The following is a 15054-nucleotide window of genomic DNA, read 5'->3' on the forward strand; positions in this document are numbered from 1 at the left end:
AAATCTTTCGCAGAATTTTTCTCTCGAAAACTCGTAACGTCGACTCACCAGTTGTTGACATCGTCCAAGCCTCTGCACCATATAGCAGGACGGGAATTATGAGTGACTTATAGAGTTTGGTTTTTGTTTGTCGAGAGAGGACTTTACTTTTCAATTGCCTACTCAGTCCGAAGTAGCACCTGTTGGCAAGAGCAATCCTGCGTTGGATTTCCAGGCTGACATTATTAGTGGTGTTAATGCTGGTTCCTAAATAGACGAAATTATCTACAACTTCAAAGTTATGACTGTCAACAGTGACGTGAGAGCCAAGTCGCGAGTGCGACACTGTCTGTTTGATGACAGGAGATATTTCGTTTTGCCCCGTTCACTACCAGACCCATTTTCTGTGCACGTGTTTTGGTCAATTTTAAATGTTGCGAGGTAAGCAGTTTGTATTCTCTCCAGTGTTAGGACCTCGGAGCGTACGCACGTCTAAAACACTGGAAACGTGCCTTCTGTCTATCACTACATGATCGTCTACATGGAGACAGTCAGGTGTTCAAATCTCTTACTTTCTGAAATGAAGATCAGGAGCTACTTATATCGAAAGAAGGGAAAGAATTTTAAAAACTGGATGGCTGAAGGACATTTAAAATTCAGCTGGCATACGCAGAGCAGATTTTATAATTTTTTTTCTAATTTGAAATTTTTTTAAGAATTTATTTGCAATTTTAAAAGTACAAAATATGAATATTAGCTTATTTACTAAAAAATGGACAAAATTAATCACAAAAACATAAATATATTTGCCTTATTCTAAAGTTTTAATGTAAGATAATATATACTGAATACTCTCATTCTTAAATTAGTCAAGCAATATGTGAGCATTACCATTAGTCTTTAACACGGTCTACGGTAACAGCCATCGAAAAGTTTCAAGAGATTTCTATTTTTTATGCAAAAGTAAAAGGGTCTATCCGCATGAAACGTCTCATCAAAATAGACGGGACCATCAATGCAGCAAGCTACAAAACAATAAGAGCAAAAATAGCTATTTTAGGAAATTCATAAAAAGTTAAGAGGTTTCCAATGTTCCTACCTGTCGCGGCAGCGGCCTCCGTACCCTCCTCGGTCACATTGATAAAAGCCTCTTGTATGATTTTCGAAACACTGAAATTGGAAGCATGGTCCGCAATAAGATTACTGAAATCCTGACTGGCTTGGAAAATGCCGCGCACGCCGAACTGTAAACAAATTGAAATTAATAAAAATGTATCATATTTCAGCACAATAACAAACCTGCGTAAGCAAGCTATGCACATCAATGGTGCAGTTGAATGAGAATTTCGGCAGTTTCACACAGATTTTCCGGTACTCCATGTGACCCAGCACTTCCGACAATTTCAGCTGCGAGATAGCTACCAAACCGGCCCACGACGACGCTTCTATTGGCATTATCACCAGCATTGACAGATCAGAATCGCGATATGGCAACTCTATAGCCACAGCATTGAGACTTGACATGTGACCGTAGCGTATATTCATTGTCTGACTCATCATTGGCACGAGTAACTTCTCGTCACAGTTTAAGTGAAAGTATTCTTGTCTCGTGTCGATCGTCTCGAACTGATGCTGCCACTTCGCCTTAAAGTAGATCGCATTCGTCAGCACCGCTTGTGTATTGGCACCCACATCGTGCGAGGATATTATGTCGCGTATGCGCTCGTGCGTAGCATGGCTCACCCACGCATTTATGGCGTCGGCAGCTTGTGTCCGCGCACTGAAGTCGACTTCCTGTATGCCACAGGCGAACCGCTTTTGGAGCGCTTCTATAAAGCTTTCCTTTAAGCGTGTGCCTTTGTTAATGAATATACGATTGGCAATCGTTAAAATCCTTTGATTTGTATGGCAATTCGTTTTCAAGTTCGCCGGCAGCATGTAGCGTGTTCTTAAGAGCTCCAAATCATTTGCGCTGATTTCAATTTCGGGCGCGTTGGATCTTAGAAAATCGTCCAACTCTAGCGCGCTTTCACCTTTGACGCCCACACGCAGCATGGTGAGCATTTCCCATATCAGAAATGGTGACTCAAAAATATTTGCGATGTCTTCGAATAACTTGCTGAAGAATATATTCATTTTCGAGCGTGCTGAAGACATAGAAATATGTAAAAAAAGTGTTTTTATCTCACAAAATGAAAGTGAGGCGAAACTATGTTCAGTTTCAAGTCTTAAGTCTAAGTTTTGGGTTGTCACTTGGCAGTTTCTTACCCAGCCTTATGTAGACAGATTTTGTAACCCTGACACCAGATCTCCCTCCCCTCAATCAAGAAGGTACTACTTTAGGAGACCGCGTCAAGCGAACTCTTCTATTTTACCGCTATTGGCATAATTACTAAATCCGAAGGTTAATGAAAAATCCCTTTCATTAGACCACCTCATCAATCTTTTCTGTCAGAAGACCACATTTTCGAAATAAATGACAGCAGCAACTCTCCGGGCATCACAAATTGTGATCTTTGATCAGCCATCTAACCTAACTTTCCTGGTTATAATCATAATATCGCTGTATCGTATAGTCAAGTACCCTTGTACATAGTCTTAGCTGCCGAAGAGTATTGAAGTTCAGTTAAGAAAAGTCGAGATCACAATTAGCCTTATCTTTTAAAACGCAAGTAAAGACATCAAAGAAAGGATTCAGGGCCGGAATAAAAAGTATGAAAAAAATGTCAAATTTGAGTGCAATAAAATGTGGTTTCATGGGAGATGGCTCTATCTCAGACACCAAAAAGTCACTAAATCTCTACCAAAGGTGGGGAGTCGATACTAAATGGAACCACTTTCCACGGACTTATCGCCTTCGAATTGAATTCTTATCAATGTTTTCTGGATAATTTTTTCGGGATCTGTGGGATACCAGAAATTTATTTTATTTGTTAAGACGGCTGTGTAAACTTGCAGGAGCAGGAAGAACCTCTGCGAGTCCGATAACAAACGAGAATTCAGACAAGGCGATTCTCTTTCATGCGACTTCTTCAATGTCAGCTTCGAAATCCAACGCGGAATAACTTTTGTCAACAGGTGTTACTTTGGACTTAGTAGGCAATTGAGAAGTAAAGTCCTCTCTCGACGAATAAAGACCAAACTCTATAAGTCACTAATTATTCCCGTCTTGCTATATGGTACAGAGGACGATGACAACATCTGATGAGTCGACGTTACGAGTTTTCGAGAGAAAGCTTCTGCGGAAGATTTATGGTCCTTTGCGTATTGGCAATGGCAAATATCCCATTCGATGGAACGATGAGCTTTAGGAGAGATAGAGGCTATGCTGACTAGGTTATGTCGTCCGAATGGATGAAAACACTACAGCTATGAGGGTATTTGACGCAGTACCCTCCGGAGGATGTAGTGGAATAGGAAGACCTCCAGTTCGTGGGAAAGACCAAGTGGAGAAGGAGCTGGCTACACTTGGAATCTCCAATTGGCGTCAAACAACGATAAGGAAGATCGCCTGGCAAGCTATTATAAAATCGACTATAACCGCGTAAGCTGTGTCTACGCCAATAAAGAATAATACTAGTTAAGACGGCTTCCCGGTCTGATGGTTTGCATAATTTCAGATACAACACTGATCGTATACAAAGAGATAACAAAGACACCGAGAGAAAAAAAAACGCTTGTTTTTCGACAATACTAGGTATTCCCATCATTCTTCGATCTCAATTAGGTTCTTAAGATTTGAATTCCATACTGAAATGTAGATATTTACATAAAATTGAGGAATTGAGAATACAATCAAGTATGATACAAAAATAAATCGTTAAAACTGAACGCCATTACTCATGCATCCTTCGATCCCTCTATAGTACATTATATAATATATCTGATTCAATTTACTTCAAATTGCCGAAATTTCTGCAATGCAAGCTTCCAAAAATACCACAAAAAACAAAGGGTTCATTGAACTACAATGCCCAGACCACAAAAGGTGCTCCCGTAGGGTAGCACATATACAAATGTATGTGTCTCTAACGCACTCTCACACATCCGCCTATAGAAGCCAAATGTGTCTGTGTCAAATAAACTGCGGGTCGGATTGAGGCAAAATAAAATTGCGAAGAAAAAAGGATCAACGAAAAGACCGGCAACGACGAATGGCAGAGAGAGCGAGTCTCACAGGCCAACAACAAGCGGCTGCCTCTAGTTAGCTGACTGGCTGATTTTGTTGTGTCTGGCCGCAGCGGGCGTACAAACTAAAGGCTCACGTACTCGCATATACTAACGCATTACGCACGACAGGACGATAGGACGATGGAATAAAGAGCCGAGCCGAAAGGTTCTTGACATGGCCAAGCCGCATGCATGTACGCATACAAAAACAAAATGTATAGCGTGTGTGTGTGTTGCTGCTTTGCGCGTGGCAGAAGGGTAATGTGCTTGCAAGGCGCAACGTTGTAGGCGGCCAGGCGGCTCGGCTTTTCGGACAGCCAACTTAAGTATGTAGACGTTATACTCGTTACATTATATACATACAAGTATATATAGATACCTATATTGAACTGTGCACTTCACATAACTGTATTTGCTCACATTCATACCTATGTATAAGCTTTTCGGTATATACAAATACAAAATACCGAATGCGTTTAACTGTTAACCGAAAGTATAATGAACTATCGGCAAGCTGAACATATGTGGGTATTTGCATGTAGAAATAATATAGAAATTAGTATAACGGTTTGTAACGGATTATGTTTACACGGTATGTACCCTTAATGTTGAAAGACATATTAATTCTTGTAGACATATTATTTCATAGCCATAGATTTGTAAACCAAATAAAACGTTGCCTACATTTAGGCAACACAGTTAAAACTTTAGCGAATACGCACACCCAATAGGAGAGTCTACAGACCACTAACTTAGATTTTACTTTGTTCCTATATTTTAGTTCGCGTCAGCTAAAATTATATTAAAAACATTTTCAACTGAAATAAAAATATGTGATCCTCGACCGAAAAGGCTAAATTTAATATAATGGGTTGTCAAAAAAGTCTTGTGGTACTTTTATTGAATTTTTTATACTCTCGCAACAATGTTGCTAAGGAGAGTATTATAGTTTTGTTCACACAACGGTTGTTTGTGAGTCCTAAAACTAAAAGAGGCAGATATAGGGTTATATATACCAAAGTGATCAGAGTGACGAGTAGAGTCGAAATCCGGATGTCTGTCTGTCCGTCCGTCCGTCTGTCCGTCCGACCGTCCGTGCAAGCTGTAACTTGAGTAAAAATTGAGATATCATGATGAAACTTGGTACACGTATTCCTTGGCTCCATAAGAAGGTTAAGTTCGAAGATGGGCAAAATCGGCACACTGCCACGCCCACAAAATGGCGGAAACCAAAAACCTATAAAGTGTCATAACTAAGCCATAAATAAAGATATTAAAGTGAAATTTGGCACAAAGGATCGCATTAGGGAGGGGCATATTTGGACGTAATTTTTTTTGGAAAAGTGGGCGTGGCCCCGCCCCCTACTAAGTTTTTTGTACATATCTCGGAAACTACTATAGTTATGTCAACCAAACTCTACACAGTCGTTTTCTTCAGGCATTTCCATCTACTGTTCAAAAATGGAATAAATCGGATAATAACCACGCCCACCTCCCATACAAAGGTTATGTTGAAAATCACTAAAAGTGCGTTAACCGACTTACAAAAAACGTCAGAAACACTAAATTTTACGGAAGAAATGGCAGAAGGAAGCTGCACCCAGGCTTTTTTTAAAAATTGACCAAACCTTATGAACCAAAAACCATATCTCAGGAACTACTATACCGATTTCAATGAAATTCGGTATATAATATTTTCTTAACACCCTGATGACATGTACGAAATATGAATGTGAAATCGGTTCACAAGCACGCCTTCTTCCAATATAACGCTATTTTGAATTCCATCTGATGCCTTCTCTGTATACATTAGGAACCAATGATGATAGCGGAATAAAACTTTACACAAATACGCTATTTGAAAAATATGTAAATGACGGATAATGAAATCTCGATTATCACTTTATCATGCGAGAGTATAAAATGTTCGGTGACACCCGAACTTAGCCCTTCCTTACTTGTTTTTGTTGAAATTGAAATGAATTTTTGATGACTCATGCCCAGCTCTTGACCGATGCTGCGGCTGCTACTATGCCGGTCTCTTTCGACCAATTCAGCGATTTTATCGCAATTTTCGAAGACAGGCCTGCCGGAGCGTGGCGCATCTTCGACCACCTCTACACCAGAACGAAAACGTTGAAACCATCGTTGTGCGCTGGAAATGGAGACTGTATCGGGTCCATAAACTGCACAAATTTTATTGGCGGCTTGAGATGCATTTTTGCCTTTATCGTAGTATTACTGTAAAACATGCCGTATTTTCTCTTTATTTTGCTCCATGTTTGCGACGCTGTAACTCACGAACGACTTAAAAGAAACGACAATCAATCAAACACGTGTTAGCGCGTGAAATGAGCTTTCCAAAAAGGTATGGCATGACCCGATGCGAGGAATAAAACTAGAACTACGCGCATTCAGCGCCAACTAGCGAAAATACCGCAAGACTTTTTTGACAACCTAATATACCGAGTTTTTCATTAGGGATGTTATAATTTCTAGGTGTCCAATAAGACAAAGAGCCAGTCGAAATAATGAAAAAATTGCTACCGTGCAGGCGAGTGTTCCTGGATACCGCAATTTGTCGACTCCAAGACATTCTCAAGAATCGAGACTGTCTTCAACCACAACCTGACGGATTTTGAAAAAGGATTTGAGCTGACATTCCTATAGAATCATTCTCGCTCGATCGTGAGTTTGCTGGTTTTGCTGGAACAACCTGAAACTTTAATAACGTTTTTTTAAGAATACTATCTTCTCCGATTTCACTCACTTTCATCTGAATGGTGCGCTAAATTAACAAAACTGCCGATGCTGGTGCGAAGAAAATCCACAAATTATTCATGAACAACCATTACATTCACCTAAATTGTGAGTTTGGTGTGATTTTTGATGGGGAGAAATCATCGGTCCGTACTTCTTTCGAAATGAAGCTGGTGACACCTTTCCTGTCAATGGAGACCGGTAACTATCGATGGTAACCAACATTTTATGGCCGCAATTGAGCGAAGTTAACCACACAGCACGTGCAACAACCGAATTATTGCACGACAGGTTTGGAGATGCGATTGTTTCAAGGAATTGTAACTTTGAATGGCCTCCAAGAAGTTGTTATTTAATACCATTAGACTACTGCTTGTACGGTTTTTGAAATCATTGGTCTTTAGCAATAAACTAGACTCTCTTCAAGCTTCAGAAGTCAATATTGAACGTGCTATTCATGACATACGACATGATTTCGTGAAAAAAAATACTCGAAAATTGGGTTCATCGGACTCGTTCGTGCAAAAGAAGTCTTGGTGGCCGTTGCAATGATGTTATATTCAAAACTTAATTTCTTTAGCCATTAGTGGAGTTTCTTTTAAATGGCGGAACGACTACTGGCTGCTGAGGTCTTTGATATTGCGAAAGCCTCGGAGCTGGCCTCTAATGCAGCTGCAAGTAATTGCAGAGTCGACATTTACGTAGACAGCCAAACAGCAATCAAGGCAGTAACCTAGCATCGCATGTCGGCCAGAAGTACCTTGGGAAGCAGGGCAGCAGTGGACAAGCAAGCCGTGCCAGGCCACAAAGTCATCGAGGGCAAGGAAATAGTGGACGAGATTGCCAAGAATGATGTACGACTAACGCCCGAAAACGTAATCAACATTGGGAAAGCCGTGCATTGTCTATACGACGATCTGGACAGCAACATGGACAAAACTGCAAAAGTCATAAGCAAAACGGAAGATCGGAAGTACACAAAATTCTTATTGGCACTCGCAAGAAGATACTGTAGGAAAATGATCGGAATACTAACAGGTTACTAGACCAGTGGCGACACATCTGGGGTCCCCACGGAATGATACACTGGAGCAGGTATCGAGAGTGAGGCCACAGACTCTGTTAAAATTCACGTAAAGCCCAGACATCCTAAAGGATGACTACTCCCAACTGCCAACATGGACAAATTTCAATATTTATACCCTGAACAGGGTATATTAAGTTTGTAACAACCAGAAGGAAGCGTCGAGGATCCTATAAACTATATTTATAAATGATCAATATGTTGAGCTGAGCCGATTTAGCCATGTCCGTCTGTCTGTCTGTCGGTCCGTCCGTCTGCCTGTATATACACGAACTAGTCCCTCAGTTTTTAAGATATCGTTTTGAAATTTTGCTAACGTCATTTTCTCTTCAAGAAGCTGCTCATTTGTCGGAACTGCCGATATCGGACCACTATAACATATAGCTGCTATACAAACTGACCGATCGGAATCAAGGGCTTGTATGGAAAACTTTTGCATTTGAGAAGATATATTCACAAATTTTTGTCCAGATTATTTTCTAAGGCAACAATGTAATCTCCGAAGAAATTGTTCAGATCGGCTCACTATAGCATATAGCTGCCATACAAACCGAACGATCGGAATCAAGGGCTTATATGGAAAACTTTCACATTTGACGTGGTATCTTCATGAAATTTGACATGGATTACTGCTTAAGGTAATAACGTAAACTCCGAAAAAATTCTTCAGATCGGATTACTATAGCATATGGCTTCCATACAAACTGAACACATAGTTACCAAAAGAAGTGCACCTGTGAAGGGTATATTAGCTTCAGTGCAGCCGAAGTTAACGTTAACGGCAAAACAAAAATGGAAAATGTTGAATATTCTAAAACACCAGTAAGTAAATATTTATTTAAAAATAGGGTTGCCACCTTTACTAAAATTTGATATACCATCCGAAATAAAGTAATTTTATGAAAATAGCGATTTTAAAGTTACTTTTGGTCATAAAATAAGAACTGTAAATATTTTTAATATACATACATAAAGAAGCTCACACACATTCTCAGCCACACATGTGTACTCCTTGTAAAGCTAACGCAGGCAAATTTTATCGATCCGAATTACTACGAATGGTTAGACGTCTGCCACTTGTAAAGGTGCGTGAGTTATTGGGTGCAAAACAAGTAAAAATACGCCAAACAAAGGTGGATATATGAGTATATATGTAAATATAGATGTTTTCGTGCACTTACATATGTACTTGAAAAAGGTTACGCGTCAGACACATGCTGCCGTCCACATACACACACTTCTATAAATAAATGCTTGACGCATAAATATTTCCTGCCGAAAATCAGTACTTATGTATATCTACGTATGTATGTATATGGCAGTAAATAGATATTTGGTAGAACATGAAATAGCAATAATGTGTTCAAACACATATTCTTCATACATTATTAGTGTGTTGCCAAGGAAGCTATCGCTTGTTGTTGCTTTTGTACTGACCTAAGTCAAGTTTTCGCATTTCCTCCGTCGGCAGCTATTGATTTAATCTCCTTCGTATATACATACATATGTATGAACAATATATGAATTACTTTTTATGCAATAAATTAATTTCTACTTAACTTAAAGTGCGTTGTCTTTAGAAGAAAACAGTTAAATGGGATTTTTAAGAAAAGTTCGTGCGTAAAGCAATTAGTTATACCAGCATGAGTAGAGATGATGATAGAGATTGAAAGTGATTGGGGAATTCTCTACTTATTTCGACAAATGAAACAGTGAGAGCGATTGTGAAGACTAGATATCGTCTTTTGAACGATGGAACTGAATTTCTTCAAAACAAATATAGGGTGATTCAAGTGGAACTTCAAGTATTCATCTTGACAACCAACATTCATTATAGGATAATATTCGATCGAATAGACCACGTCCAGCATGGGTATGTAAACAAGCATATATGATTTCTTATCAAACTATGCTGGTGAGAACGTAACCGACGACCCTTATCGCGCAGTTCCCAAAACAGTCGAGTCTACGTAACCGAAAAGGACGCGGTTTTTTTATCCGGTTAAGGACTGCCAACTCGGCAGAATTCTGCCGCAACAGCATGATAACCGACTATTTGAGGCCTGAAATTGAAGCTCGTGATCTCGGCGGCATCTCGTGTTTTAACCACACGAAAAAGATCCTGTGTCATTCGCATCGACCAACATTTAATTTTCAAAAAATAATTGTTCTTTGGAATGGTAATAAACCTTCCCCAATAAAATTGAAGTTTCTGTGTTTTTTCTTTAAAAAAGTCGGGAAGCACGAAATGGATCACTATTTATAATTCCATTAACCAAACTGGAATCAACAATATGTGCAACTGATGTTATTCGGTCTACACTTTAATTATTAGGTTCTGTCTTCTCTATATACTTAGAAGTAACAGGGTAACTCCATCATTACAAAACTCCTGTTACGGTTTACCTAAAGCAATACTAATTTTCAGTCTAAGTCAGGCAAAAAATTACAGTCTTCAGCAATACTTGCCAGAACGGGAGCAATATTTTCATTACTTCGAGCGGTACCTTGCCTTATTGTCTTATTATTACTGGCGATGAGTCTTGGATCTCTGCTTACAACCCGGAAACATATAATCAATCGACCGAATATCGTGACAAAGGTGAGCCGAAGCCGAAAAAAACTACGTCGAAGCAGGTCGAAAGTCAGGGTTATGTTGACAGTTCTATTCCATTATAAAGATGTGGTGCATTCCGAATTCCTTCCGACCTGCCCAACTCTCAACCAGGAATACGATACAACTGGAGTGTTATGCGTCGTTTGCTTTAAGCTATTCGTAAAAAGAGTCAGGAATTGTAAGTCGACAACTCTTGGTTTTTGCACCACGATTAATGCACCGTCGCATACTGCATAGATTCTTTGTGAATTTTTTCAACCAATATGGTATTCGCCTTACTTAGCTCCGTGTGACTAATCAGCAAGCTCAAACGATCGCTACGGGGAAAACGTATTGAGTCATTTAAAGGTAGTGAACCGCTACGCGCATTATAGGCTATTCGGGAAGTTGTCTTTAACAACTGTTTCAAGGATTTGGAAACAACGTTGACACAAGTGTATTGGTGCCAAGAGGCGATTTTCTTATTACAGTTTTACAAATTATCTGAAAAGTTAGCCAGAAGATTGCGGAGAAAGTCTAACTTGAAACTCATATTTTCTCCAAGAGTCTGAAAAGTCATCGGCTTATTTTACACAATTTTGTCAAAAAGTGTACCTAGGAAATTTTCGTCTAACAACACACAACTTATTTACGATTCCCTTTGCAGAACAGTCATAACATTGATAAATCTGTATCTTTCGTTAATGCCTGTATCAAATATTATAACTTTTAACTTTTCCATACTAAGCTTCGGATATTTTCTAGAAATATAAATGAAACAATATTCTTTCACATCCAATGCTTTGACAAATGGTTTCATAATTCCCAACTTGATCACGTATCAAATCACTAAGTTCATTTTCATTCACGTCTATTGATAGGCTATACGGATATCTAGAGATATCTAGGTATAAGGTGAAATCATTGTTTCTGAGAGCATGTGAATTACTTTCGAAACAAAAGCGAGATTTTCATTAAAAAGTAATTAAATAAGAAATAAGTTAATAAAAAAGAAAAAACGTTTATTTCGGCTGCACCGACGCTAATATACCCTTCACAGGAGAATTTCTTTTAGTAACTATGTGTTCAGTTTGTATGGAAGCTATACACTATAGTAATCCGATCTGAACAATATTTTCGGAGATTATATTATTACCTTAATCCACGTCAAATTTTGTGAAGATACCACGTCAAATGCAAAAGTTTGCCATACAAGCCCTTGATTCCGATCGTTCGGTTTGTATGGCAGCTATATGCTATAGTAATCCGATCTAAACAATTTCTTCGGAGATTGCATTGTTGCTTTAGAAAATAATCTATACCAAATTTCGTGAATATATCTTGTCAAATGTGAAAGTTTTCCATACAAGAACTTGATTCCGATCGTTCAGTTTGTATGGCAGCTATATGTCATAGTGGTCCGATATCGGCAGTTCCGACAAATGATTAGCTTCTTGAGGAGAAAATAAAGTTTGCAAAATTTCAAAATGATATGTTAAAAACTGAGGGACTAGTTCGTATATATACAGACAGACGGACAGACAGACAGACGGACATGGCTAAATCGACTCAACTCGACAAACTGATTATTTATATATATACTTTATAGGATCTCCGACTCTTCCTTCTGGGTGTTACAAACTTCGTGACAAACTTAATGTTCATGGTATAAAAATAAATAATTAAAAAATTATCCTTCCACATTTTATACTAATACTCACGTATATTGTTGTTGTAAATCTAATTTTATAAAGTTATTATAGTTGCAGCAGTAAATTTTTACTATTATATATTAGTTATTTATTTCGTGCCTAAACTTTATTCACTAATCTCCTCTACCACATTTATTTCTCTTTCACATACAAAAAACTTTCACACATCCATAGCACTACGTCTAACGGTAAACTGTAAAGTTGTTTTATTAACCTTATGCTTTGCACTTTGCCACAGTACTGAAGTATTTCTATAAAATTTCATTTAATGTTGGCATCGATTTTAAACCCCCACTTTTGCCCCACATTTGAGTCTTTATCTATAAAATATTTCATAAACAATGTCGGCACATTCGTCTTTTTAATTAAGCAACAGTTAATACTATTGACAAATTTTTGCACTTATCTATATTCGCAAGATAAGGGTTCCTTTTATCTATTCACAATGTTTCGTTGGTATTCGGTTGATAAGCGAGTGGCGGTGGTGTGAGCACATTGGCAGGCAATGCGACGCAGCAGTCGTGGCCGAGTGGTTAAGGCGTCTGACTCGAAATCAGATTCCCTCTGGGAGCGTAGGTTCGAATCCTACCGGCTGCGGTACGAACTTTTTGCTACTTATTTTTGAAATTTAAAATAGTATGATAATGTGTTTTACTGGTATCTTATCACAAAACACTCCTAATCCCTATCTGAAGTAGGTGATAGATGCAGTGAAGATAATAATTTTGCGTTTTTGTTTTCACATTTCACTTTCATTGTATTTCTGGCGCCGTTCAAGTGTGATTTATTGTATTTCTTTTCATTATCACATTGAAAATATGTTGGAACGAAAAATAGTTGTGTTAAAAAGTAGAAAACTAATACACTTTCATATACATTGGGACAAAAAAGCACCCGAAAATTGTAATTAAAGTCCCCTAGTAAATGATATTTCGAAAAAATTTATTTTGCTAAGTAGGTAGAATGTTCTTAATTCAGGGCCGGATCCAGTATAGAATTCTAGGGGGAACTATATAATATTGTACTTGATTTGAGAAATGTATTTATGTAGACTCGGTAAGAGAGACACAAGACAAGTACACAAGCCTACGAGTGATACAAAGCCCTCAAAGACGTTGAAGACATGCCTCGTTCTGGACGACCTTCGACCTCTTCAACTGATGAAAATATTAAAAAATTGAAGGGTATGGCGCTTGAAGATCATTAGGCAAGTGTTAGAGAGATGACTAGAGAGCTCGACATCTATCGCGAGTCCGTTCGAATGATTTTGGTGAATATTTTGGATATGAAACGCGTCCTTGCTCGACTAGTCCAGATAAAGCTGATTTTTTTTCAAAAAGAGTACCCTAAACAGGTCTTTTTGGACTTGAATTCAGATCCCACATTCATGTCGAGCAGATGAGATATGTGAGATATGGTCAAGTCATCGGATTGGAACCCGTTTAAAGTCTATCGAAGAGATAAAACAAAATTCGCTGAAGGAGCTGAAGGCCATCCCAAAAAGTGCTTATGAAAGGTGTTTCGAAGATTGAAATCTGGAAAAATCGTTGGCATAAGTGTATTATATCTGGTGTGGATTACTTTCAAGGCGAGAAAATAAATGAATGATTAATGAATGATGAATAATTAAATATTTTGCGTTTACGATTTCCGGGTACTTTTTTGTCACAATTAATGTATGAAAATTATTAATCTTACTGATATATTGAAACTTTTAGCGACACATTTAAGTCTTTCAGCGATTTTTTACTTCAACGTTTCAATAATGTCAACAGAAAACGTGAATCACTGCTTCGGCCAAGAAATATTGCCAAATTTGAGGTTAATGCGGTTTTTTCTGACTGCTTAATGACTCACTCAATAAGGTCTCGCTCAACAAGGTTTGGGTTTCCGGAAGCAATTTTTTCTGCAGCGAATACTATATATATATATATATATATTCATGTCGAATGTCGATGTATATATATATATATTACCATTTGATCAAATATGACTCAGACTGGTCCATTTAAGCTGAGCCGTACCAAAAACCGAATAGACAAAAAATTCTCTTTTTTTAAGTTTGTGCGAAGTTTGATCTCCAATGTCAATTAGTGTGGGCTTGACTGCTGTTTGTTTACGACGCGAAAATTTTTTTGGTGATTTACACCATGGAAAAAATTAAACAACGAGTTTGAAATTTTGGGTTTCCAATGGAGTCAGGTACGGAATTATTTAAAACCGTTTTGGTTAGTATACATTATCACGAACACAAGTATTTGAATAACACAAAGCATTCAATGAAGGTCGCGAAGTCATTGAAAACTTAACTCATGCGAGTTGTTCCTTTATCTTTGTTAATAGGAATCGAAATTGTGAAAGAAACAATGCTTTAAAATCATCATGCAGAGATCCGCTGCTCATCTCATGGATCGACTCAACCCATTTTGGCTAATGTTTTGGGTATGAAACGTGTCAATATTAGACTCCTACCAAATGGGTTAAATATGTTGCAGAAACGGCGTCGAATAGAGATTGAAAAAGATATTCTTGGCAACGTAGCTGATGACTCTACATTTCTTAATCCCATAATTACTGACGACAAGTAATAGGTTTATGAATATATATGACGTCCAACTGTCCAATGATCTAGCGAATAGCGCTACAAAATGAGCAGACGAAAACAAAATTCGCTGAAGGAGCTGAAGGCCTCGCCGAGGCTAACAAGTGTGTGGAAAATTGGATTAAGCGTTGGCACGCTTGCATTGGCATAT

The 15054-nt window shown here is 38.2% G+C and overlaps 1 protein-coding gene and 1 non-coding gene across 3 annotated transcripts in view; one reads left to right on the top strand and one right to left on the bottom strand.

The window, feature by feature from the left end:
* Positions 1–789: 789 nt before the first annotated feature.
* Positions 790–15054, bottom strand: part of LOC120774614 (leukocyte elastase inhibitor-like) — a 28188-nt gene continuing 13923 nt past the window's right edge. The window contains exons 1-4 of one of the 2 annotated variants that reach the window (XM_040104341.1): positions 12311–12317; positions 1279–2126; positions 1079–1223; positions 790–1004 (exon numbers count right to left, since the gene is read on the bottom strand). In XM_040104341.1, coding sequence (XP_039960275.1) covers positions 880–1004; positions 1079–1223; positions 1279–2115 — 1107 coding nt within the window. In that variant the 5' untranslated portion in view covers positions 2116–2126; positions 12311–12317 and the 3' untranslated portion in view covers positions 790–879. Of the gene's footprint in view, positions 1005–1078; positions 1224–1278; positions 2127–12310; positions 12318–15054 lie in introns of those variants that run through there. The other variant, XM_040104340.1, reaches the window with a different exon arrangement.
* Positions 12817–12898, top strand: Trnas-cga. Its single transcript has one exon. It is a non-coding gene; the product is annotated as a tRNA-Ser (tRNA).

The sequence above is a fragment of the Bactrocera tryoni genome, chromosome 4, assembly GCF_016617805.1.
Source record: "Bactrocera tryoni isolate S06 chromosome 4, CSIRO_BtryS06_freeze2, whole genome shotgun sequence".
Taxonomy (NCBI): domain Eukaryota; kingdom Metazoa; phylum Arthropoda; class Insecta; order Diptera; family Tephritidae; genus Bactrocera; species Bactrocera tryoni.